The sequence below is a fragment of the Microcebus murinus genome, chromosome 6 (assembly GCF_040939455.1).
Source record: "Microcebus murinus isolate Inina chromosome 6, M.murinus_Inina_mat1.0, whole genome shotgun sequence".
Classification (NCBI taxonomy): domain Eukaryota; kingdom Metazoa; phylum Chordata; class Mammalia; order Primates; family Cheirogaleidae; genus Microcebus; species Microcebus murinus.
In genome coordinates, this window is record NC_134109.1 from 82,149,011 (window position 1) to 82,175,188 (window position 26,178).

Genomic DNA, 26,178 nt, shown 5'->3' on the forward strand with positions numbered 1-26,178 from the left:
CACTCACTCTAGCCTGGGCAACAAAGCGAGACTCTGTCTCAAAAAAAAAAAAATCAGAAGGGGCCAGAAAAAGCCACCCAACACATTTGTAAGGCAATTTAAAAGGCGTCCTCATACATACTCATTTTGATTCTAACAACCACCCCACAAAGTACCCACGGAATGCATTATAATTTGCGTTTTACGGGTCATGAGACCGACGCACTGAGGTCAGGAACGACTGACAAGGCAGAGCCAGGACTCTAGCACTCGCCTCCCGGATACAGGTCCAGGGCTCCTTCCCTGCCACCACTCGGCAATCGTCATTGGCAGTCTCGGTTTCCTTGCCTTTGCCTGCATTACATTTGCAAACCTAGTCCGGAGACCCCGACGGCCAGAGGGCGGCAGGTGCCCAGCTACGGCTGACGAGAGGAGCACCCCAGACCCCACGTCCCGCCTGGACCCCGCGACAATAGAGTCCGGAAGTGCGGGCAGAGCGCCTCCCGGGAGCGCGCCGCAGTCCGGCCACGGATCAGTGAGGGCCGCGCCCCGGCGGGCTGGCGGGATGGCTGCAGCGCTGGTCCTGAGGGTGGTCGCGGGGTTGGCTGCTGCTGTGCTAGCAGCGATGCTCTTGGAATACTACGGCCTGGCCGGCCAGCCCTCGGCGCTGCCCCACCCCGCTCCCCACCGGAGGCCGCACCCAGCGCCCGGCCCCGGAGACGGCAACATCTTTTGGGGCCTGCAGGTGATGCGGCGGGAAGCCCCGCCGGGGGGCAGCGCAAGGGGGACACGGGGTGGTGAGACCCTGGCGGTTCCTGCTGGGGTGCAACGCGCGCCTGTTTGGGCCCCACACTCCAGGCTGGGGGCCTCAGGCAGGTTGTATGTAACCAAAGCGTTTGTCTAGTGCTGGCCTCGGCTCGGTCTTTCCCTGGGAGGGGTTCGTTGATGCACTGCATCTGTGCCTTTTCCTTCCGCCTGAGAAAGCCTCTGGGCCTTCTCTGCCCATGCTGCCTTTTCCTGACTCAGATCTCTCTGTTCAATACCTGCTTTCGGCAGATATCCGACATTCACCTGAGCAGGTTTCGAGATCCAGGCAGAGCGGTAGACTTAGAGAAGTTCTGTTCTGAAACTATTGACATCATTCAACCAGCCCTCGTCCTAGCAACAGGTAGGGTGGATTGTCGTGCTGTGGTGGTGTTCTGTGATCTGGACGGTAGAATGCTAGCCAGGGCTGCAGCTTTTCACTTTGGGCGTGTTGGGAACACTATAGCCACAGCCCCAGGTGAGCCCTGTTGAAGTACAGGAGATGGGACATTATAATTTTCTTTGCCTGTGTATAACTGAGTCAAGATCCAGGCAAAATCATTTGCTGTAGCAAGCTTTTGTCAAAGCAGTAAAAGCAAGGCTCGTGATTCTCATGTCAGTGTGTTGTCTGTTATATTTGTATCTGTCTTTTGTTGTTGCAGTTCTGGATTTGAGAGTGAATTAGGGAAAGTCGTGTAACTATGCATCAAAGGTTCTCTTATTTTGCTAACGTTTCTATTTTCTTTACATTGTTAGATAATCTTATATTTTCAGTTGCTTTGAGGCTTCAAGTGATCCAGGGCACATTTTCTTCATCGCTTGATACTTTTGTGACTTGGGTTTCCTAGACTCTTTAAACTCTTACTGCAGTGGGGAGAAACAGCTAAAGGAGCATCTACCTTGTTTATTGGGGGAATCATCTCCCATCCACCTTACTGAAACACCTCTGCTGATATGATGGGGTATCAGTCCTCATTTACTGGATGAAGCCCCATTTCAAGATTCTGTTTAGTTTCCTATAAATTTTGGTATTTCATTGTCTATATTAGACCTGCCAGATTACTTCTTACTATAAAAATAATACTTGGTCAAATCACATATCCTCATTTGGGGTTTGGAAAATATGATATTAGGCACCTGCCCAGAGTGTTGTAATTTCTAATAAAAGATTTTCATTTTATCAGTCTATTGATGCATTTTGTACTGCTCTCTTTAAAGATTTTTTCCCCCACAACCCATTTCTAATATCACAGGTTAAATAGGCAGTTGCTAACCTAGAAGAAACATAATCCTTGCTAAGAAAATCTCATTAGTTTAGATGGCTTGCTTTGGACATAGGTGGACTCATAAGTGGTTATGCTTATACATGTTGAATAATTTCACTATCTTTGTTCCTTCAGTGTGCTTATCTAAAAAATTTGAACTCCCTAGAGTTTATTTTGCATTGTGATTCAATTCTCATGTAAACCCACAGGAGACCTGACAGATGCAAAAACAAAGGAACAGTGGGGATCCAGGCAGCATGAGGTAGAATGGCAAACTTACCAGAATATTCTGAAGAAGACAAAGGTCGTGGAAAAAACCAAGTGGCTCGATATCAAAGGAAATCATGGTAAGAGTCATGACCCACATATAATAAAGATTAGATTTCTTTTTTTCCTTTAGGAATTTATATTTTCCAATTTAGATTGTAAAACTATAAAATAGGACATCATAATGTATGTTTAGATATACTGAAGGCTTCAGCTGTGAAATACAAATTTAAAATAATGTGATTTTAAAACTTCAGATGTCGCTGTTAGTCTTTGAAATGACAGTTGGTATGGTACATTCTTCTTTACATAGAAGAAAAGCTTCTAGCAAAACTCATGCAGGCAGGCTGGGCGTGGTGGCTCACGCCTGTAATCCTAGCACTTTGGGAGGCCAAGGCGGGCAGATTGCTGGAGGTCAGGAGTTCGAAACTAGCCTGAGCAAGAATGAGACCCCTGTCTCTACTATAAATAGAAAGAAATTAATTGGCCAACTAATATATATAGAAAAAAAAATTAGCCGGGCATGGTGGTGCATGCCCAGCTACTAGGGAGGCTGAGGCAGCAGATTGCTTGAGCCCAGGAGTTTGAGGTTGCTGAGAGCTAGGCTGACGCCATGGCACTCACTCTATCCTGGACAACAAAGTGAGACTCTGTCTCAAAAAAAAAAAAAAAAAACTAACGCAGGCAGATGTTTTTAAAAATTTACATTTTGCTAAGTAAAAGAAGTTAAACTTCTTTACTTCTTTAAGTTAAAAGAAGTCTGCATATCACTGATTCCATTTATATGATAGTTAAGAAAAGGCAAAACAGATTGTAGTTGTCAGAGTTGGGGATGTGGGGAGAGACAGACAACAAAGAGGCAACATGAGAGAATTTTTGGAAGTGATGGAACTATTCTGTATTTTTATTGTGGTGGTAGATACATGACTATGTATTTGCCAAAATCCATAGAACTGTACATCACAAAGAATGAATTTTACTGTATATAAATTTAAAAAATTTTAAATGGCAAACAAATCTCTATAGACATGGGCAGAGAAATGAATAATCCCTTCCCTTTTTTACATTATCATAATTACATTATTAATAGTGTGGAAATGATCTTTTCTCCAAAAGAGTCCTGATGGTAGATTTGTTTATTTTATAAAGGTTAATTTTCTTATCAGTTAAACACTTTCTTTGTCTACTTTATTTGATCCATACATTAGGCATAACTCTATTTTTTGCCGGCTTCTGGAATCACATGATTAAAACTGCAGCCACAATAGCATTCCAATCTTATAACTTCAAATTGATTTATTCTGAATAGTACATAATTCAAAGTATCTGTTATTCTCCAGTATACTAGGTGCCTTAAATAAGTTCACAGATATTCTGAATTCTGGATGCTTTGAATTCAAGGTTTTCAAAGCATCAATCTAATTTATTGGCCCTCTACTCTTTAGAGTGTTATATATAGAAAGAGGGCAGAGGCAGCCTGGTGGGGCTGCATGGTCTGCTGAGCCTGAGAGCTTGCTGAGAGGGAGATCAGGGAGAGCCAACTTGCCCCTACTGGCCTCCTGCTGCCTTCCCTCCCTGGCCTGCAGGCTCCTAAGCTTCAGTTGTCTCTCAGTATTCAGCTGCCCCAGACCCTCCTGCAGACATGCACTGGCCTCTACTTAGGCTCAGGACTGCAGGTAGACATCTCTACTGCCCAGGCATCATTGAGCATGTAGACAGGACAGCATCCTTGGAATGCCAGCCATGCTAGAGTCCCACCTCAGCATGGGCCTTGCCATGGAGACAGCTCTGCTGTCTGTGTTTGGGTGAGGGTACTGCCTGTCATGGGAGGAGTCATCTCCCAGGGGGCTCTCATTGCCATCATCTGCAATGGACTCAAAGTCTCTTTGCTGCTGCTGCTCTGTCATTCTCTGCTGTGCCTGCCACTCTTGCTCTGCCAATATTAACTATTTCTCAAAATCCAGTTGCAACTCTAATCCTGGTCCCTGACTTGAGATGGCTCTGCTGCTCCAGAAGCCTAGCCATGAGGACAGCTACCTGCTGTAGTCCTGAAGGCCTCTGGCTTAATCTAGAGCCTGGTACCTAAGTCCATCCCACTCAGTGCCTGGAATTAGGATCCCAGAGTTCAGCCAGCCTGGGGTCCAGAACTTGGAGTCCAGCCTGGTTGGAGCTGGGCCCAGCAGCCTAGAGTCTATTTAGCCTGGCTCCAAGAGGGGCTCAGTGGCCCTGGGGAGACAGGTCTGGAGTGGAGGTTCACAAATTGGTGGTAGGGCCAGGGCCATCTGGACCCTGCTCCATCCCAAGGGCCAGAGGCTTGGTCGACCCTTTCCCTAGGCTTGCTTCTAGGCCCTCTAGGTTGGGGAAGAAATTGGAACCTATGGCAGTAATGGGAAGGTATCCAGGCTCGGGTCCCTCCTCTAGTCTTCTCACTGTTTGCTGGATGATAAATGAAACTATGGCTCTACCTTGGGTGAAAAAAAAAGTATTATAAAAAGAGTTGTCATTTTTCTTTAGTCATTAATATGTTTACATTTTTTTCTTTTTAATGTAGATGAATGTTTGCTTTTTTCTTTTTAATTAGATGCATACAATATTCCAAGTCTGGACAGCGTCGAGAATTATTACAGGTACTGTAATAAACAGAAGACAGACCAATATGTAGAGTCTGTTTTACAAGGAGGGTACCGTCAGTACACTGAATGAGTAAAAACATATATATATATATATATATATATATTTTTTTTTTTTTTTTTTTTTTTTTTTTTAGAGAGATGGGGTCTTATTATGTTCCCCAGCCTGGCCTCAAACTCGTGACCTCAAGTAATCATCCCATCTTGGTCTCCCAAAGTGCTGGGATTATAGGCGTGAGCCACAGTGCTCAGTTAAACATTTTTTTTTTTTTTTTTTTGAGACAGAGTCTCACTTTGTTGCCCAGGCTAGAGTGAGTGCCGTGGCGTCAGCCTAGCTCACAGCAACCTCAAACTCCTGGGCTCAAGCGATCCTTCTGCCTCAGCCTCCCGAGTAGCTGGGACTACAGGCATGCACCACCACGCCCGGCTAATTTTTTTGTATATATATTAGTTGGCCAATTAATTTGTTTCTATTTATAGTAGAGACGGGGTCTCGCTCTTGCTCAGGTTGGTTTCGAACTCCTGAACTCAAAGGATCCGCCCGCCTCGGCCTCCCAGAGAGCTAGGATTACAGGCGTGAGCCACCGCGCCCGGCCTCAGTTAAACATTTTTTAATTCCTATAAACAACCTCTGATAATTTAGAAAAGAGGCCTTCGTATTTTTTTGTGACAGATTCAGTTCTTTTTGTTTGTTTAGACGTTTTTTTTAGTTCTTTTTGTTTCATATGCAGGCATATCTTGTTTTATTATGCCTCACTTTATTGTGCTTCATAGATACTGTGCTTTTAACAAAATGAAAGTTTGTGGTAACCTGTGTCTGAACAAGTCTATTGGTGCCATTTTTCCAACAGCATGTACCACAGTATCTGTGTCACATTTTGGTGATTCTCACAATATTTTAAACTTTTCTTATTATTATATCTGATCTGTGATAAGTAACCTTTGATGTTACCATTATAATTATTTTGGAGCACCATGAGCTATGCCCATATAAGATGGCAATTAAGAATAAATGTTGTGTGTGTTCTGACTGCTCCACCAATGGCCCATCCCCTCCCTCTCCCCCTCTTCCTTGGCCTCCCTATTTCCTGAGAAATGACAATGTTGAAATTAAGCTAATCAATTACCCTCTAGTGGTCTCACAGTATTCAAGTGAATGGTAGAGTTTAACATTTCTCACTTTAAATCAAAAGCTAGAAGTGATGAAGCTTGTGAGGAAGGCATGTCGAAAGCTGAGACAGGCCAACTCGCACCAGTTAGCCAAGCTGTGAATGCAAAGGAAACGTTCTTAAAGTAAATTAAAAGTGCTACTATGGTAAACACATGAATGATAAAAGCAAAAATGCCTTTTTGCTGATATGGAGAAAGTTTTAGTGGTCTGAATAGAAGCTCAAACCAGCTACAACATTCCCTTAAGCCAAAATCTAGTCCAGAGCAAGGCCTTAACTCTCTTCAATTCCATGAAGGCTGAGAGAGGTGAGGAAACTGCAGAAGAAAAGCCTGAAGCTAGCAGAGTTTGGTTCACAACGTTTAAGGAAGGAAGCTATTTCCATAATATGAAAGTACAAGGTAAAGCAGCAAGTGCTAATTGATGGAGAAGCTGTACAAAGTTAACCAGAAGATCTAAGATCATTGATGAAGGTGGCTACACTAAACAACAGATTTTCAGTGTAGATGAAGCAGCCTTCTATTAGAAGAAAATGGCATCTAAGACTCATAGCTAGAGAGGAGAAGTCAATGCTTGTCTTCAAAGGACAGGCTGACTCTCTTGTTAAGGGATAATGCAGTTAATGACTTTAAGATGAAGCCAATGCTCATTTATCATTCCCCAAATCCTAGGGCCCTTAAGAGTTTTGCTAAATCTATTTTGCCTGTGCTTTATACATGGAACAACAAAGCCTGAGTAACAGGACATCTGTTTGCAGCATGGTTTACTGAATATATTAACACTTTTGAGACCTACTGGTCAGAAAGAAAGATTGCTTTCAAAGTATTCTGCTCATTGACAATGGACCTGGTTACCCAAGAGCTCTTCTGGAGATGTACAAAGAGATTAATATTGTCATGCCTGCCAACACAAAACCCATTCTGCAGCCAGTGGATCAAGGAGTAATTTTGACTTTCAACTCTTATTATTTGAGAAATACATTTTATAAGGATGCAGCTGCCATGGATAGTGATTCCTCTGATAGATATGGGCAATGTCAATTGGAAACCTTCTCGAAAGGATTCACCGTTAAGAACATTTGTGATTGATGGGAGGAGGTCAAAATATCCACATGAATAGGCATTTGGAAGAAGTTGACTTCCAGCCCTCATGGATGACTTTGAGGGGTTTAAGATTTCAGTGGAGGAAGTAACTGCAGTTGTGGTGGAAATAGCAAGAGATGTAGAATTAGAAGTGGAGCCTGAAGATGTGCCTGAATTCCTGCAGTCTCAGGATAAAACTTGAATGGATGAGGAGTTGCTTCTTGTGGATGAGCTAAAAAGTGGTTTCTTGAGATAGAGAATCTACTCCTGGTGAAGATGCTGTGAACCTTATTGCAAGGACAGCAAAGGATTTAGCATATTACATAAACTTAGTTGATAAAGGAGTGGCAAAGTTGGAGAGGATTGACTCCAATTTTGAAATAAGTTTGCCTGGGTGTGGTGGCTCACGCCTGCAATCCTAGCACTTTGGGAGGCCAAGACAGGAGGATTGCTTAAGGCCAGGAGTTCGAGACCAACTTAGCAAGAGCGAGACTCTGTCTCAACAAAAAATAGAAAAATTTAGATGGGCATGGTGGTTCATGCCTGTAATCCCAGCTACTTGGGAGGCTGAGGCAGGAGGATCACTCGATCTCAGGAGTTTGAGGTTGCAGTGAACTATGATGATCCTACCACACTTAGCCCCGGTAACAGAGCAAGACTCTGTCTAAAAATAAATAAATAAAAAGTTCTGTGGGTAAAATGCTATCAAATAGCATCACATGCTACAGAGAAATCTTTCATGAAAACAAAAGTCAATCGTTGTGACTAACTTTATTGTTGCCCTTTTTTCAGAAATTGCCACAGCTACCCCAACCTTCAGCAACAACCACCCTGATTAGTCAGAGCCATCAACATTGAGAAAAGACCTTTCACCAGTATAAAGATTACAATTTGCTTAAGGCTCAGATGATTGTTAGCATTTTTTTTAGCAATAAAGCATTTTTAAATTAGGGTATGTACATTGCTTTTTTTAGATATAATGCTATTGCAGACTTAATAGACTACAGACTACAGAATAGTGTAAAAATAACTTTTATATGCAGTGGGAAACCAAAAAATTCATGTGACTCATTTTTTTTTTTTTTTGCAGTATTTGCTTTATCATATTCTGGAACCATAATATCTCCAAGGCATGCCTGTACTTTAATGCTTTGTGTTAGCCAATGGTCCTTTTAATATTCCACACAGACATTTTTGGGGTTTTTTGGCCATTGATACATAGCATAAGTCATTTAGATCAGAGCTTGTCAGCTGAACTACTGAGGTCCATGGGTTTTCAGAATGCTATGATAACATTCTCTCAGCATCCATGGTGGCTAGAGAGCCGAGTTACTCACCCTTGGTTGCCTTATCCTTTCCTCCCATATCACACAAATATTAAATTTTTCTTTAATTTTTATGTGAAAAAGGCTGAGGATCTCTGCATTAGAAAGCCAGTTCTCTAGTTTTCAGTGTGTTGAGATTCTTCTTTTGGTTGCAGTTTCATTTTCAGTTCCAGGGTATTCAGCAGCTTTGCTCTACATTGTCAATCAAGTAGCAAGTATTTATTAAGAGCCCTATGAGAGGTACAAGAGTTAATATTAAAAATTTATCTTCTGCCTTCAAGGAACTTACAGTCTACTTAAGGAGGATAAGAATTGTTTAGAAAACAGTTAGGAAGGAATGGCTGATGAAATGTTAGATTATTTGGTGTACATGATAATCACTATGAGAAATCAGAAAAGGCAGAGATCAGCATGGGGTGGACTTCTAGAAGACTTTTTAAGGGAAATGAAAAGTGTGTTTAATCTTAAAAGACAGGTAGCATTTGAAGAAGTTGGATATACCAAGGAGTATCTTTTAGGCAAAAGGATAGGCATGAACAGATCTTTAAAAGCTAGAATGAGCTTTTGGAGTGGAGGACAGTAAGGAAACTGGTGTCACCATAATAAAAGTTCATACTGAGGACTGGTGGGACACTGGCTAGGTAGCTTTGGACCCATTTATAGAGGTCTTAAGTAGCAAGCATAAAAATTTAGATGTGATAGGCAATAGTTCATAATCCAGCATAGGTTCTCAGGGATGCAAGTAACATAATGAAAATAGTATTTTATAAAGAACAGTCTTACAACATAAAAGAGAAAAAGATAGGGGTAAAAAGGAAAAAAAAAAAAAAGAGACACTAGAGTTATGTGGACCAAATAGGAGGGTCCTGTAATTGTTTAGCCATGATCTGGAAAGGGCCTGAAATGAAGAAAAGACATACCTATCTGAACAGAGTTCTTGGATATGGGAATGGCGACATCAATTTGAGGATGATAGGTCAAAAAGCATTGGTTTAACTGAATTTATGTAATTAGAGTCACTATAACTTGGAAGAGGAGGTTGTCCTCTTTTGTTAGTGTGAGAAAGGAAAAGGACAGGGATGGAGATCTTTTGATTTCTATTAACTCTTTGTATCTTTGATGGTGACTGTGAGAATTGAGTTAAGAGACATTTTCACAGAAGAATCAACAGGACTTAGGGGCTGATTGGAAAAGTAAAGTAGTCATTTTATTTAAAGTTTATTTTATGTTTTTTGTTTTTAGTCACATAGTTATGTTATCTGAATTTAACAAATGGCATTTTGTTTAAAGATATAGGTGTTACAGAAACATCAATCTGAAGGGGAAAAAGAAATCTTAAGAGTGCCCAGAATGCCAAAACCCAGAATTCAAAAAATATTATTAACTTAATTTATTTTAAATTTTAACCTTTGTTTTCAAATAGTTGGACTTATTTTTAGACAGATGGTGTTTTTTGTGTGTTTTGTTTTTTTTAAGTCAGAGTCTCACTCTGTTGCCCAGGCTAGAGTGCCATGGTGTCAGCCTAGCTCACAGCAACCTCAAACTCCTGGGCTCAAGCGATCCTGCTGCCTCAGCCTCCTGAGTAGCTGGAAATACAGGCATGCACTAATTTTTTCTATATGTTTTTAGTTGGCCAATTAATTTCTTTCTATTTCTAGTAGAGACAGGGGTTCGCTCTTGCTCAGGCTAGTTTTGAACTTCTGACCTTGAGTGATCCACCCTCCTGGGCCTCCCAGAGTGCTAGGATTACAGGTGTGAGCCACCGCACCTGGCCCAGATGGGTTTTACTGCATCAAAAAATGCAGGAAAAGAAACAACATATGTGAGATCATAAGATCCTGAGGAGTAACTGAAAATAAAATAAGCAAGAAATATATATAATTAAAAGAAATATAAATAAAAATTTTAATTTGGAAAAAATCCCTGAAATAGAAATTTTAAAAATACTAAGAAGAGAGGCAATAGAATTAATTGACTTTGTATAAATTAGGTTTGACTAATTTTTTAGTATTAATTGTAATGTTTGTGATAATATATTTATTTTGATTATAATATATTTGATGGCTACTGTGGCTTAAATATTGCTCCCTACTAGCACATTAAGTTTCAGAGGTTTATCTGTATTTTTTTACAAGTGCTTTTAGGTAAAACATCATGTAAAACACTTAGATAAAAGATGATAATAACTTTTTATATAATTTTCTGACATTTGAATAATACAGGTATGTCCCCAATATAATCTATACTTTCCTTCTCATTTATTTGACAAATACTTAATGAGTGCCTACTCTGCATTGTTACCCATCCATTCTCCCTGCTCTTCACCCTGCAAATTTATGGATACCTGAACACCGTTGATACTTATAGTGGTGAGGACTTTCATAGGGTGTTATGTTATCAATATATTTTAGGACTTTGATAGGGTATGAGGTATCAATATATTTTTAGGAATTGAAAAAATTTACTCACCCAGACCTAGACTAACATTTTTCTCCTGGCTTCATTTTTGCAAATCTTTCTTGTGAATTAACCCTCAGTAGTCCTGTTTCAAGAAGAAAACATCTTTTTTTAATCTCACTACACCAAGAATTCTGCTAGGTACATAGTAGGCCCTCTAAATTAAAAACATTAGAAAAATTAAATTAAAAAAATTTAATAAAAAAAAATTTTAAAAAAAATTAAATTAAAATTAAAAAAAATTTTTTTTAAACCCTCTTACTAAATTTTTAAATGATTGATAAATACCATTTCACTGGAATCTGATTCATTTCTTTCTAAATGTTTAGTGACTGCCTAAAATAGTCATCTTACTTCTCTGCTTTACATGGTGAACTTATGTTTGGTTATAGATGAATTAGTTTGCATGACTCTTTGGAGACAACCAGAGAAAAACTTTGAAATTTCTTTTAATTGGTCTATCCATTGTGGATCTAGTTTAGTGTATTTCTCTGTTAGATTAGTAAATCTTCTTTTCAGAGGGAGGCAAAATCTAGTATGATATTAGGGAAGGAATTTAAATGCATCCTGTCTTTTTATGATTACACTAAAACTTTCCTGTCTTGTATTTTTTAGGAAATATTCTGCTGTACGTAGGGATGGCTCTTTCCATTATATCCACAGTACTCCCTTTGGCAACTATTCTTTCATCTATGTGGATGCCACCGTAAATCCAGGGCCTAAGAGACCCTATAATTTCTTTGGAATTTTAGATAAGGTACAGTAAAAATCTTACTTCCCTTTGTAGCTTACCTATTTTGTCTTTTTCTTGAATATATGTAGATCACTTAAAGTTATCCTATGTAAACAAATTCTTATCTGGAAATGTTCAAGAAAAATTTTACTTGGTTACAGGTATGGCTAGAAGTTACTGGCTACTTTAGCACTATTATTGCTATCCCTGTTCTTGTCCCAAAATCTGGGGAAGAAGGACCTCGCACTTTATACTTATTCAATAAACATTTAACAAATATGTTCTAAGTGTAGGATGTACTTTGCAAGGTGCAGGGCATACAGCTTTGTGTACGCCTGGTATATTCCTAAGTCCCCCAAATTACCAGTTATAACTAGTGGTCTATATATTTGCTTAACAAGAGAAGAACAACAATTCAATTAGATAAGTTTCTTTTAACGTATTTTTGACAAGGCTAGGTGGAAACCATTGCTGGATTAAAACTGTCTGGAAATCACATCTGAGAACCTCTCATTATTTCTTGGTACAACAAATGCCAACTCACTAGTGAGCACAGGCTCCTAAGCAAGACATTTGTGCCTATATAAAAGAATACAAAAGTGATAAGATTAAGTTCCTGGCCTCTTAAAGTATTTAATCTAGTGGTGGGATATAAGACCAGTATAGAAATAACTATTAAAAAAGAGCAGAATTTGCTAAGTTAGAACTAAGAGGTTCAGAGAACTAAGATGGTTCAAAAGAGGTTGAAATCAAGTGAACAAAATGTTGTTGAATGCATTGTTATGTTAGACATTTTATTTAATTAGGTTATATTTTGTTTCCTATGTGCCAAGTTTCGTTAGGGTTGATTATTACTAACAACTTATATTGAGTCCTATTCCTTAGAATAGTGTTTTTTAAGGTAGGATTCAAGGATCATATGCATGAATATCAACTGGAGTGTAAACAAAATGCAAATTCCCTGGCCTCACCCCAAATTTACCAAATTAGAAACCCTGAGGGTAGGGCTCAGAAATCTATTACTGTAAACATTTTATAGATAATGTTAATGCATATTTACTATGTGCAAGTTATTTTTTGAAATCAACTTTATGAAGTATGATTTGTCTATAATAAAATAGGCTCACTTTTAAGTGTTTGAAGAGTTTTGACAAATGTATATACTAGTATAGCTGTCACCACAATCCATTTCTATCACCCTAGAAAGTCGTCTTGTACAGTCTGTCTTCATCTCCTAAGGAACAACTAATTGGTTTTCTTTCAGTGTAGATTAGTTTTGTTTGTTCTAAAATTTTGTATAAATCATACAATATGCACTCTTGGGTTTGTCTTCTTTTGCTCAGTATAATATTTCTGAGATTCATCCATATAAGGTTGTGTATATCAGTAGTTCTTTCTTTTTTATTGCTGAGTAATATTCCATTGCATGGTTGTATTGCAATTTGTTTATGGTTTCTAGATTTGGGCTGTTATAAATAGAGCTATTATGAACATTTAGGTTCGAGTCCTTCTGTGATGTTATTTTAGAAGTTTTGTTTCAGTGTCCTTTTTGTTAACTGCAAAGCTGAAAAGATTAGTGGTGACTCCTTTAATTCTCAATTTCCTTATCTATCAAACGAGGATAATGCCTGCCCTACTTATTGCAGTGTGTGTTTTAGGATCAAATGAATTGTATGTGAAAACCATTTGAAACTTACAGAGGTCCATACAGGTCATTGACTAGTAGGGTTTAAGCCCTAGATATAATAATAATTATTATAAAACTTCAGGGGAGGTTTTTCCTCTATTGCCATTAGGTTTCATCCTGAGCCTTAATTTAAGATCCTTCCATTTTTCTTCCATTTCAGAAAAGAATGGAGGAGCTCTTATCACTGGCCAAGGAAAGTAGTCGGAGCAACCATACAGTTTGGTTTGGACACTTTACAACATCCACTATCCTTTCTCCACCACCAGGAATCCGGTCAATAATGAGGTGAGACAGATTTCCAAAATCAAAATTAATTGTTTTTAGTTCTTTTATGTTGCTGTAACTATCTTGCTTTTCTGAAGAGACATTTTTATTAGTTTGGCATCACAAGTTATCTTTATTCATTTTTTCCATTTATTTTTCATTGGTTAGTTTGGCTACAGCTTATATGTGTGGGCATCTCCATACACTTGGTGGACTGATGCCTGTTTTGCACACACGTCACTTCCAGGGCACTTTGGAACTGGAGGTGGGAGACTGGAAGGATAATAGAAGGTAAGGGAACTACCTCACAAAATAGAACTTATACACATGAGTTTTGCTAAAGCAATGATAGTTTTCTTATTTTTATCATGGGTGATCTCAGTCAAGGAAAAACTTGTGATATTTCTGTTTCCTTAAAGTAATATATGTATCTGGCAATCTTTGTCATTTTGCAAAAACCTTGTCACAGCAGTAGTGTTTATGATCATATGTTACATTGGACTTTCAAGATGCAGCCAAGAGTTATGGACTAGCTTATTAAAAATAAAAATTTTCAGGCCCTACCTCTAGAGATTTTGATTGTGTTGGTCTATGTTAGGAACCAAGAAACTGCATTTTTAAAAAGCCCACTCGATGGTCTATGGATCATACTTTGAGAAACATTAGTCTAGTAATGTCATTTTTTTCCCCTGAATTTTATATCTACCATACTATTTATTGCTATAAGATGTTAGTGATTTAAGTTCTTCAAATAGACGGTAGTTAGTTTTATTAAGGTTAAAGTCTCTCTAACAGAAAACAATGTATTTATCCAAATCATACAGTATAGTTAGATATACATTTTTTCTTTTTTTGAAGAAGTATTTAAGTGAAATAGTTTACCAAGTATAGAGGGTTATCATATCATTGTTTAACATCTAATTGTTTAATATTACAGTTATTTAATTTATTCAAACCCAGTGCTCTCAAGATACTAGGTACTCAACAAAAAAGTAGCTTTACATTTTGGAAGGTACTTCCATATTTTGGTTGGCTTTTCTAGAAACTGTGAAAGAGTTATACTAGAAGGCTGTAATTAGTTGGCAACTATAATTACTTTGAGCTAAGACCTGTCTATTCATGGCTGTGAGGCTGTGGTCTGGGTTGGGATTGCCTGTTGTCAGATAGCCTTCCTAAACCTTGATCAGCTTCTTTATTTCTCCTAAATACTACAGTTATAAGTTGTGATATTAATTATGAAACTGTTTCCTTTCTTTGTCTCCTAGCCACTTTCCTGTGTTCCAACTTTGGGGTTTTATCTAGAGTTTACTGAAAGGATCTAACTTTTATCCACCCTTATAAACATTTCAATTGGATTAGTAATAATAGAAGAATTTTTAAAAACAGTATTTTAGTAATATTAGGCTAGGCCTTGTTGTAGATGCAGATAAATCTAGAAATATCAGTGGCTTAACATAATAAATGTTTTTTATTCATATAAATCGAGTATGAGTCAAAGCCACTCTTCTCCATGGATTGAGTCAGGGATTCAGACTTCCTCCATCTTATAATGCCACTATTTCAACATAGCAGGGCAAGGAAGAGAGCACAGAGAACTCACACTCATTCTTAAGTGCTTTGGACCAGAGGCATGATACATGTCACTTCTGTTCATAGCCCATTGGCCAGAACTAGTCACATGGTCCCAACCTAATATCAGGGAGACTGGGATATTCAGAGGAGCATGTAGAGTATTTAGTGAGCACTGTGGTTTCTGCCATAGTCAATCATTTCTTCTCTCATTTCTGAAAGTTAGAAAATATAAAACTTAGATTACTCTTTAATGGATATTTTATGTCTTTTGTTGTTGCATTTGGAAAATGAAACAACTTTAATTTCTTTGAAATTATAGAAATAATGGTATAAAAGAAGCATGAAAGGTTTCTAATTATGTTCATATCAACCATTTTAATATTTTATGTAGCATTGTTGGTGGGATGAAGAATGTCACATATTAGACTTATGATGAATATATTAGGTTCAAATTAGTCTTAAAGTATAGGAATAAAATGAATGACTTCACCATGTATTTATTTAAAAATTAAAGAGTGCATGCTGTGTACCAGGTATTGTTCTAGGGCAGAGTTGAATTCATTGCCTCAATGAGAGCCCAGTTGATATGACAGATGTGAGAGGGATAAAGTGACAGGAGCAAGGGAAGAAAGAGAAACAATATTATTTACTCTGTATTCAAATTCATCATGTAAAAAAAAAGTCCTAGTTTTGTATTTTTATATTTGTTCTGTATATTATCTTCATGCCCTTGTATAAAATGAAGTGACTAAGTTACCTTATCATCCTCTGGTCTCCAGGTACCGGATCTTTGCTTTTGATCATGACCTCTTTAGCTTTGCAGATTTGACCTTTGGCAAGTGGCCTGTAGTTCTTATCACCAACCCTAAATCACTCCTCTATAGTTGTGCTAAACATGAACCACTAGAAAGACTTTTTCACTCAACACATATCAGGTATGTAGCAATTTTTCAGAATTTGCTTTTAGTTTGATAATGATGGAGGATAAGTCATTGTGATTGTATTCCAGTGTGAAAGCTAAGAGATGCCCCACTTTAGGTTTCTCAACAATCTAAACATTACATAAATTGCTTACTATTTCACTTCCATTTAAAAACTATGTAATTTTTTTGAACTGATGAAATTTTACTGGATGAAACCATAATATATCAGAAATATTCTTTTCATTTTGCTATATAGCCTTTCATAAAAGCAAAAGCTGGCTGGGTAAGGTGGCTTATGCGTGTAATCCTAGCACTTTGGGAGGCTGAAGCAGGAGGAATACTCAAGGCCAGGAGTTTGAGACGAGCCTGAGCAACATAGCAAGACTCCATCTCTAAAAAGAAAATAGAAAAATTAGCTGGGCATGGTAGCATGCCCCTGTAGTCACAGCTACTTGGAAGGCAGCTATGCTCACCACCGTACCACCAACGCTGGCATATGTCATAGCTACTTGGGAGGCTGAAGTGAGAGGATCACTTGAGACCAGGAATTTGAGGCTGCAGTGAGCTGTGATTGCCCCAGCCACAGAGCGAGACCCTATCTCAAAAAAAAAAAAGAAAAGAAAAGAAAAGTAAAGAAATCCTTATGGAATTGAAAATTCAGTTAGCATGTGAATTCGACAATGTAGATTAACAGAATCCTAATGGAACATTAACATTCTTTTTGCAAAGAGAGGCATAACTTTTTCTAAACATAAGGGTGCTTTTTAAATATACTATTTTTAATTTAATTTAATTTAGTTTTATTATTTATAAATTTATTTTGCATGTCATCCTTGCACAGGGGCCATGCTAATCTTCTCTGTATCGTTCCAATTTTCAGTATATGTGCTGCTGAAGCAAGCACTACTCTTTTAAATTTTATTTTGAAAAATAATACAACATAACAACCTTTGGAAAACAGGGTGACAGGATTATAAGCATTTTTTTCTGCACCTCTAATAGAACTTTCCTTTTTTTCTTCTAATGACAGGGTGTCATTCTGTCATCCAGGTTGGAGTGCAATAGCTCACTGCAGCTACCAACTCCCATTCTCAAGTGATCTTCCCACCTCAGCCTCCCAAGTAGCTGGGACTATAGGCACATGCCATCACATCCAACTAATTTTTAAATTTTTTGTAGAGATAGAGTCTCACTGTGTTGCCCAGGTTAGTCTTGAACTCATGGCCTCAAGTGATCCTCCCACCTTGGCCTTCTGGAGTGCTGGGCTTATAGGCATGAGCCACTGCACCTGGCCTCTAATATAACTATTATTAGCATTTCTGAGTGTTCCTTCTCAAGCATTCTATTTTAAGCATGTTTTTATATAGTTATAATCGTAAGGCACAGTCTATTTATTCTAATTTCTGATTTTTTTGAACATAGAGAATGTACCATAATTTATCTAACCATTTTCATATTTTATGGATGAACTTTTAGGTTTTTTCTTATTTGCGGATGAACATCTGTCACATATAGAGTCTTCTTTAACTTGAATAATTTGTTTAAGATAGAGTTCTAGAAGTGAGATTCTCAGTGAAAAAGTTGGAATTCTTTTGTAACTATTGATAAAAATTGCCTGATTACTTTTTTCTTTTTAGAGCTAAAATCACTATTCTTTTTAATCATGGTAAAATATACATAGCATAAAATATACCATTTTAATCATTTTTTTTTTTTTTGAGACAGAGTCTCACTTTGTTGCCCAGGCTAGAGTGAGTGCCGTGGCGTCAGCCTGGCTCACAGCAACCTCAATCTCCGGGGCTCAGTGATCCTACTGCCTCAGCCTCCCGAGTAGCTGGGACTACAGGCATCCGCCACCATGCCCGGCTAATTTTTTGTATATATATTTTTAGTTGGTCAATTAATTTATTTCTATTTTTGGTAGAGACGGGGTCTCGCTCAGGCTGGTTTCGAACTCCTGACCTTGAGCAATCCGCCCGCCTCGGCCTCCCAAAGTGCTAGGATTACAGGCGTGAGCCACCACGCCCGGCCCATTTTAATCATTTTTAAGTATATAGTTCCTGGCATTAAGTTCACCTTAAGTTTACATTGTTGTGCAAACATTACTGCCGTCCATCTCCAGAGTTTTTATCATCTTCTAAAACTGAAATTCCTTTTTTTTTCTGAGATAAGGTCTTACTCTGTTGCTCAGGCTGGAGTGAAGTAGTGCGATCACAGCTCACTGCAACCTCAAACTCCTGGGCTCAAGTGATCTTCTTGCCTCAGCCTCCTGAGTAGCTGGGACAATAGGCACATACCACTATGCCTGGATGATTGGTTTTTATTTTTGTTTTTTGTAAAGATGGGATCTCACCATTGTGCCAAGGCTGGTTTCGAACTCCTGGCCTCAAGTGATCCTCCTGCCTCAGCCTCCCAAAATGCTAGGATTATAGACATGAGCCACCACTCCAAGTCCTCAAACTGAAAATCTTTACCTGTTAAACAATAACTTCCCATTCTCCCTTCCTGCCAGCCCTTGGCAACCACCATTCTATAATACCTTCTGTCTCTATGAATTTGACTACTCTAGCTACCTCAGATAAATGGAATCATTCAATATTTGTTCTTTTGTGACTGGCTTATTTCCTTTAACTTAAGGATCATCCTCAAGGTTCATCTATGTTGTAGCATGCGTCAGAATTTTCTTTCTTTTTAAAGTGGAATAATATCCCATTGTATGTATACACCACATTTTGTTTATTCATTCATCTGTCAGTGGACACTTGGGTTGCTTCCACCTATTGGCTATATTGAGTAATGCTTCTATGAACATGGATATACAAATATCTGTTTGAGTCCCTGATTTCACTTCCACTACTCAGAAGTGGAATTGTTGGATCATATGGTAATTCTTTGTTTAATTTTTTTTTTTTTTTTTGAGACAGGGTCTCACTTTGTTGCCCACCTAGAGTGTAGTGGTGTCATCATAAGTCACTGAAATCTCAAATTACTGAGCTCAGGTGATCCTCCTGCCTTGGCCTCCCAAGTAGCTGGGACAACAGGTGTACACCACCATGCCCAGCCTATTTTTAAAAAATATTTTGTAGAGACAAGGTCTGTGTTGCCCAGGCTGGTCTTGAACTCCTGGCCTCAAGTGATCTTCCCACCTTGGACTCTCAAAGTGCTGGGATTACAAGTGTGAGCCACTGTGCCCAGCCTATTTAATTTTTTAAGGAGCTGCTTTAAAAATACTGTTTTCCATGGTGACTGTACTATTTTACACTTATCAGTGTACCAGGTATCCAGTTACTTTTAAAAATAGAGCCTAATTTATAATATTACCAAGCAATATTAGTGCCAAATCCGTAGCACTCTTATCATTATTAGATACTATACTTTTAAAAATATTTACTATTCTGCTGAGAATCCGTAAATACGAAAAAAAAAAAAAAATAAAAAAATAAATAAAAAAATATTTACTAATTAATTTGAAGGAAATGATGCCAAGATGTTTATATTTATTGTTTTGATCACTAACTAAGTGGTACACACATCTGTTATTCAGGGTTTTTTTATGGGAACTGGGTATCAGGTTTAGGTATCATACTCTCTGAAAGGGTCTGAGAGCCTAGCCCTGATTATGACCTTGCTTATTCTGGGAGGATACTCTGGGAAGCAAATGACTAGATGGTAAGCTTAACCTTAGATTATCAAAATGAGATGTCCACCCTATATTCTTTTCCTAAAAGAAAAACCAGGACTTTAGGAGTTTTTTTTCAAAGAGAACTTTGAATCTACCCTAGCTGTATTTTGTCAAAAGAAAATTGACTTTTCTTTCTAAAAAGTGAAAGAATAGGCAGGGCGTGGTGGCTCACACCTGTAATCCTAGCACTCTGGGAGTCCAAGGTGGGTGAATTGCTTGAGCTTAGGAGTTTGAGACCAGCCTGAGCAAGAGCGAGACCCCGTCTCTACTATAAATAGAAAGAAATTAGCCAAACAACTAAAAATAGAAAAATTAGCCGGGCATGGTGGCACATGCCTGTAGTCCCAGCTACTTGGGAGGCTGAGGCAGGAGGATTGCTTGAGCCCAGGAATTTGAGATTGCTGTGAGGTAGGCTGAAGCCACGGCACTCTAGCCCAGGAAACAGAGTGAGACTCTGTCTCAAAAAAAAAAAAAAAAAAAAGTGAAAGAATAGTTCCTAATTTCTTCCTAATAGTTCCTAATTTCCTAAATACTTCCTAAATAGTTCCTAATTTCTGAAGGGGTGGCTTTGCTGAATTGTACAATTCCAAAGCCACCCCTTCAGAAAGAAAGCAGATCGTATGAATGGTGTTGTATTATACAATGTGTTGTATATACAATGTGATGGATCTGCCTACACTTATATATTTTCAGTTTATAATAACTTCTTTATAAAAACAATGACAAATATCTAAAAACCATGTATTTTATATATGTTCTCATTTTAGAGTCTTGGCCTTTTCCTTATCCTCCATTACTTCTGTCACAGTTAAGATTGATGGAGTTCATTTAGGGCAGGCTATTCATTTGTCTGGTCCTATTTTCATCCTGAAGTGGAACCCTAGAAACTACAGTAATGGGACACATAACATAGAAGTATTTGTTCAGGTAAGTTATTAATTTATGTTTGTTATATAAATAAGGAGGCTGCAGCCACAATGAACTCTGATGTGTGGTTATTTTAGTTACTTGGTAAAGAAACTATGTTTAACACAAAATTTGAATATACAGTATTTAGTATATTCTGAAAATAGGCTCTTAGGAAAAATTCTACTATTAGACTAAAAACTAGGCCGAGGAGTATGTGACTACTGGCCATAGTCCCTCCTTTTTTAGTCCCAGGAAATCAATCTCTTGTTTTTTTCCAACTTTGGCCAAAGTCTTTTAATAATAGGGGCAAATTCCCCAGTACACTTAAAGATAGTAGCATAAGTCAGAAAACATGTATTTATATATCCATACCTTTGATTGCTATCTGTAAGTGTAAGGAAAATTGTGTCACTATTTGAAAGCTTTAGGACACAGAATTTTCAAGGCATCAAAGGAACTTTGGAACTTTTTTGTTTGGGGAATATGCATTGTTAGCATATACAGTACCAGATTGCTTGCCCTTATTCTGATTCAGTTTGGGGCATTTAATTTATTAGCACCTGTCAGACCAAAACAGCATGGTCTTGGCACAAAAATAGAGATATAGATCAACAGAACAGAATAGAGAACCCAGATGTAAAACCATCCACATATTGCCATCTGATCTTTGACAACGTAGACAGCAATAAACACTGGGGAAAAGAATCTCTATTCAATAAATGGTGCTGGGCAAATTGGATAGTCGCATGTAGAAGACTCAAACAGGATCCATATCTCTCACCACTCACAAAAATTAATTCAAGATGGATAAAAACTTAAATCTAAGATGTGAAACCATAAGAATTCTAGAGAAAATGTTGGAAAAACTCTTCTAGATATCAGCCTGGGCATAGAATTTACGAAAAAGACCTCAAGGGCAATTACAGCAACAAAAAAAATAAATAAATGGGACTTGATTAAATTAAAAAGCTTCTGCACAGCCAAGGAAACAATCAACAGAGCTAACAGACAACCTACAGAATGGGAGAAAATATTTGCATGCTGTTCATCCAATAAAGGGCTAATAAGTAGAATCTACAAAGAACTTAAGCAACAGCAAGAAAAAATTAAACAACCCCATTAAAAAGTGGGCAAAAAACATGAACAAAAGCTTTTCAAAAGAAAATAGACTAATGGCCAATAAACATATGAAAGAATGCTCAATGTCACTAATCAACAGAGAAATGAAAATCAAAACCACAATGAGATATCACCTAATTCCAGTGAGAATGGCTTTTATCAAAAAGTCCCAAACAGGCTGGGCGCGGTGGCTCACGCCTGTAATCCTAGCTCTCTGGGAGGCCGAGGCGGGTGGATTGCTCGAGGTCGGGAGTTCGAAACCAGCCTGAGCAAGAGCGAGAACCCGTCTCTACTATAAATAGAAAGAAACTAATTGGCCAACTAATATATATAGAAAAAATTAGCCGGGCATGGTGGCTCATGCCTGTAGTCCCAGCTACTTGGGAGGCTGAGACAGAAGGATTGCTTGAGCCCAGGAGTTTGAGGTTGCTGTGAGCTAGGCTGACGCCATGGCACTCACTCTAGCCTAGGCAACAAAGCAAGACTCTATCTAAAAAAAAAAAAAAAAAAAAAAGTCCCAAACAATAGATGCTGGCATGAATGCGAAGAGAAAGGAACACTTATATACTGTTGGTGGGACTGCCAACTAGTGCAACCTCTATGGAAAATAGTATGGATATTCCTGAAAGAACTAAAAGTAGACCCACCATTTGATCTAGTAATCCTACTACTGGGTATTTACCCAAAGGAAAAAAAGTCATTTTATCAAAAAGACACTTGCACTGGAATGTTTATTACAGCACAATTCATAATTGCAAAGATGTGGAATCAACCCATGTGCCCAATAATTCATTAGTGGATTTAAAAAGTGTGGTATAGGTACACTATGCAGTACTACTCAGCCCTAAAAAATAAATTATTAATAATATTTTTTGCAACAATCTGGATGGAACTGGAAACCATCCTCCTAAGTGAAGTGTCACAAGAATGGAAAAACAAACACCACATGTACTCACTATTAAATCGGAACTAACTGGTCAGCACTCATGTGTAGAGATGGAAGTAAAACTCATGGGAAATCATGCAGGTAGGAGAGGATGGGTAAAATCATACCTAATGGGTACAATGTACACTATCTGGGTGATTGGCCACTTATAACATTGACTCAGGCAGTACAAAAGCAATCCATGCAACCAAACCATTTGCACCCCTGTAATATTCTGAAAAATAAATAAATATTAAATAAGAAAAAAATGTAACAGAGGTCTTCAAAGAAAGCTATAAGAAAAAATAAGAAAACTGGCCGGGCGTGGTGGCTCACGCCTGTAATCCTAGCACTTTGGGAGGCCGAGGCGGGCGGATTGCTCAAGGTCAGGAGTTCAAAACCAGCCTGAGCGAGACCCCATCTCTACCAAAAATAGAAATAAATTAATTGACCAACTAAAAATATATATACAAAAAATTAGCCGGGCATGGTGGCGCATGCCTGTAGTCCCAGCTACTCGGGAGGCTGAGGCAGTAGGATCGCTGAGCCCCAGAGATTGAGGTTGCTGTGAGCCAGGCTGACACGCCACGGAACTCACTCTAGCCTGGGCAACAAAGTGAGACTCTGTCTCAAAAAAAAAAAAAAAAAAAAAAAAAGAAAACTATATACAAATTAATTTTACAAGTCTAACATAGCTCAAAATTTCTAGAAAGTTTACTGATGATTCTTACATATTCTCATTATATTTTGTGTTAATTATTATGTGTAAAATTGCAGAGAACTGTTCAGTAGAGCCATGTTAAGTTTGGGATGGGAATAATTATTTTAAGTATTAATTTGCCAAGATGCAACACAAACTATTTAAAAGGTGTAAAGAACTTTAACAAGAAGATATTCCAGGTGAGGAGATTGCACACATAAAAACTAAGATCAGTTGTTTTCCCATTACATAGTATTTCATTGATTTCAGGTCAAAATAAATAAATAAATAAGAAAATGATACTCATTATCAAAACAGAGCAGTTTCATCAAACTCTTAGAGGGATAAGCTGTGCTCAGAAATTAATTTATAAAAAAAAAGAAACCCTGTCAATTTCATGATCTTATGACAGTTTTTTTGTTTTTTGTTTTTTTTTTGAGACAGAGTCTCACTTTGTTGCCCAGGCTAGAGTGAATGCCGTGGCATCAGCCTAGCTCACAGCAACCTCAAACTCCTGGGCTCAAGCAATCCTACTGCCTCAGCCTCTCAAGTAGCTGGGACTACAGGCATGAGCCACCATGCCCGGCTAATTTTTTTTCTAAATATATTAGTTGGTCAATTAATTCCTTTCTATTTATAGTAGAGACGGGGCTCTAGCTCAGGCTGGTTTCGAACTCCTGACCTCAAGCAATCCGCCTGCCTCGGCCTCCCAGAGTGCTAGGATTACAGGAGTGAGCCACTAAGCCCGGCCGACAGTTTTTAACTGTCATATATGATCTTATGACAGTTTTTAACTATTTAATCTTCTAATGTTAAGTCTTAATTTAAAAAACCAAATAATCCTTCAGAAAACACATGTAATTATTTTCATTATCTTTTTCTTCCACCCACAGACAAACAGGTTGAGCAGGAAGGAACTATTTACTGAGCTCCTTCTAATGAGATGCCAGGCACTTAAAATTTTTTACTTAATCCACATAACATTCCTATGTGGTGGGTAGTTTTATCCTCAGTTCATAGATGGGGAACCTGTATGTCTGCACAAGAGGAGGCACTTTGCTATGCCACCCAACTTTGAAGTGTTCTGCATGGGAGCAAGAAAAAACTTAACAGAGAGAATGTACAAGGAGAGATGACAGGGGAATGAACTCTTTAATGTCTTTCATACTAGATGTTGGATTATTTTAAAGAGTCTTAAAGGAACATGTGCACCTAGAATAGATTATTCCCTATCTTTACAGTCATGAAAAAGAAGTAGGAGCAACTTTAGGAATGGAAAACTCCCAGATCCTTGGATTGGCTTTGAACCCCCCAGTGCATTATTTTAATAAGATATATGGCTTCTGTAGTTTTATGAGGGGAAAACCATAGCTTACGTTGCTTGAAATATTTCTGGCTGCTTAGTTGAATCCTTAGTAAAAATGTGAAATCACATACATTGTATATGTTTAACATTTCATACAACATTATTGAGATATTTTATTTTAGCAACTAGACCTTTAGATCAATTTTCAGCGTGGGTTCTTAATTAGTAGCATCAACATCACTTGGGAACTTGTTAGAAATGCAAATTCCCAGATCCCATGCCAAACCTCTTGAATCAGAAACTCTGAAGATAGGTCCCAGCAATCTGCTTGAACAATCTCTCCAGGTGATTCTGATGTGCACTAAAGTTTGAGAATCAGTAGTTTAGTTTAAGATTATTGTGCCTAATTTGCCAATTTAAAGAGTAGACTCTAGAAATCTCTGTATCTCAAAATTAAAGAAAGTCTCTCCTTTAAAACAAGAATTTATAATTTAAAATAAGCACATTTTGAGAAATAAAAGTTGGATAAATGTCAGTATAAGTTCTTTTTGTTATTTTAAAACTTTTTTATGATGGGAAATTTACAAAATATATAAAGTAGATAATACTATAGTGAACTCCTATTAGCCAATCTCAATAATTATCAACTCATGACCAATCTTGTTTCATCTTTTTTTTTTTTTTTTTGAGATAGGGTATCTCTGTGTTGCATAGGCTGGTCTCAAACTCTTGGGCTCAAGCAATCTGCCCACCTCAGCCTCCTGAGTAGCTGAGATTACAGGAATGCAGCCCTGTAATCTTCTTTCATCTTTATAGCTGTGTCTCCTTTGTGCACCATGATGTCATTTCATTTGTAAATATGTCAGCATGTATCACTAAAAGATAAGGACTGTTTTAAAAAACATAACCATGACACCATATCATACCTGAAAAATTAACAGTAATTCCTTAATATCAAACTATCCAGTGTTCAGTTTTAAATATAAATATATATATTTACATTTGGTTGGTTCAAATCAGAATCCCAACAAGGTTCATACATTGCATTTATCTGATTTGTCTCTTTCATCTCTTTTACTCTGTAGGTTCCTCCTGCCCCTTTTTGCCTTACAATTTATTTAGTTTGAAAACTGGATCTTTTGTCCTGTGAAGTTCCCTGTATTCTGATTTTTGCTGTTTATACACCTATAGTATCATTTAACATGTGTCTCTCTGTTCCTCCCTGCAACTCCCCAGTTTTTTGGCAAGACTACTTCACCTGAAGTTTTATGCTTTTAACAGTATGCTCATAATAGTTGGTTGTCTCTTTCTGTAATGTTAAGATGGATCATTGTATTCAGGTGTTGGTAGGGCTTATCCATTGGTGTGCTGGTAAATATTT

General features: G+C 38.0%; 1 protein-coding gene, 1 long non-coding RNA gene and 1 other non-coding gene across 5 annotated transcripts in view; 1 reads left to right on the top strand and 2 right to left on the bottom strand.

The window, feature by feature from the left end:
* Window positions 1-208: 208 nt before the first annotated feature.
* TMEM62 (transmembrane protein 62) overlaps window positions 209-26,178 on the top strand; it is a 42,289-nt gene continuing 16,319 nt past the window's right edge. For 2 of the 3 annotated variants that reach the window (XR_012919765.1, XM_020285981.2), the window contains exons 1-9: window positions 209-724; window positions 1,036-1,147; window positions 2,258-2,395; window positions 4,897-4,942; window positions 11,593-11,734; window positions 13,558-13,682; window positions 13,830-13,952; window positions 16,013-16,168; window positions 20,606-20,765. Coding sequence is in view for 2 of the 3 variants with exons in the window: in XM_020285981.2 (XP_020141570.2) it covers window positions 545-724; window positions 1,036-1,147; window positions 2,258-2,395; window positions 4,897-4,942; window positions 11,593-11,734; window positions 13,558-13,682; window positions 13,830-13,952; window positions 16,013-16,168; window positions 20,606-20,765 (1,182 nt within the window). In the remaining variant the exon portion in view is untranslated. The remainder of the gene's footprint in view (window positions 725-1,035; window positions 1,148-2,257; window positions 2,396-4,896; window positions 4,943-11,592; window positions 11,735-13,557; window positions 13,683-13,829; window positions 13,953-16,012; window positions 16,169-20,605; window positions 20,766-26,178) is intronic. The other variant, XM_076004290.1, reaches the window with a different exon arrangement.
* Window positions 8,664-26,178, bottom strand: part of LOC109730501 (uncharacterized) — a 33,068-nt gene continuing 15,553 nt past the window's right edge. The window contains exons 2-3 of the long non-coding RNA XR_002223359.2: window positions 10,990-11,062; window positions 8,664-8,751 (exon numbers count right to left, since the gene is read on the bottom strand). This is a non-coding gene — a long non-coding RNA (uncharacterized LOC109730501). The remainder of the gene's footprint in view (window positions 8,752-10,989; window positions 11,063-26,178) is intronic.
* Window positions 16,953-17,060, bottom strand: LOC142871642 (U6 spliceosomal RNA). The gene has a single exon (XR_012919874.1). It is a non-coding gene; the product is annotated as a U6 spliceosomal RNA (small nuclear RNA).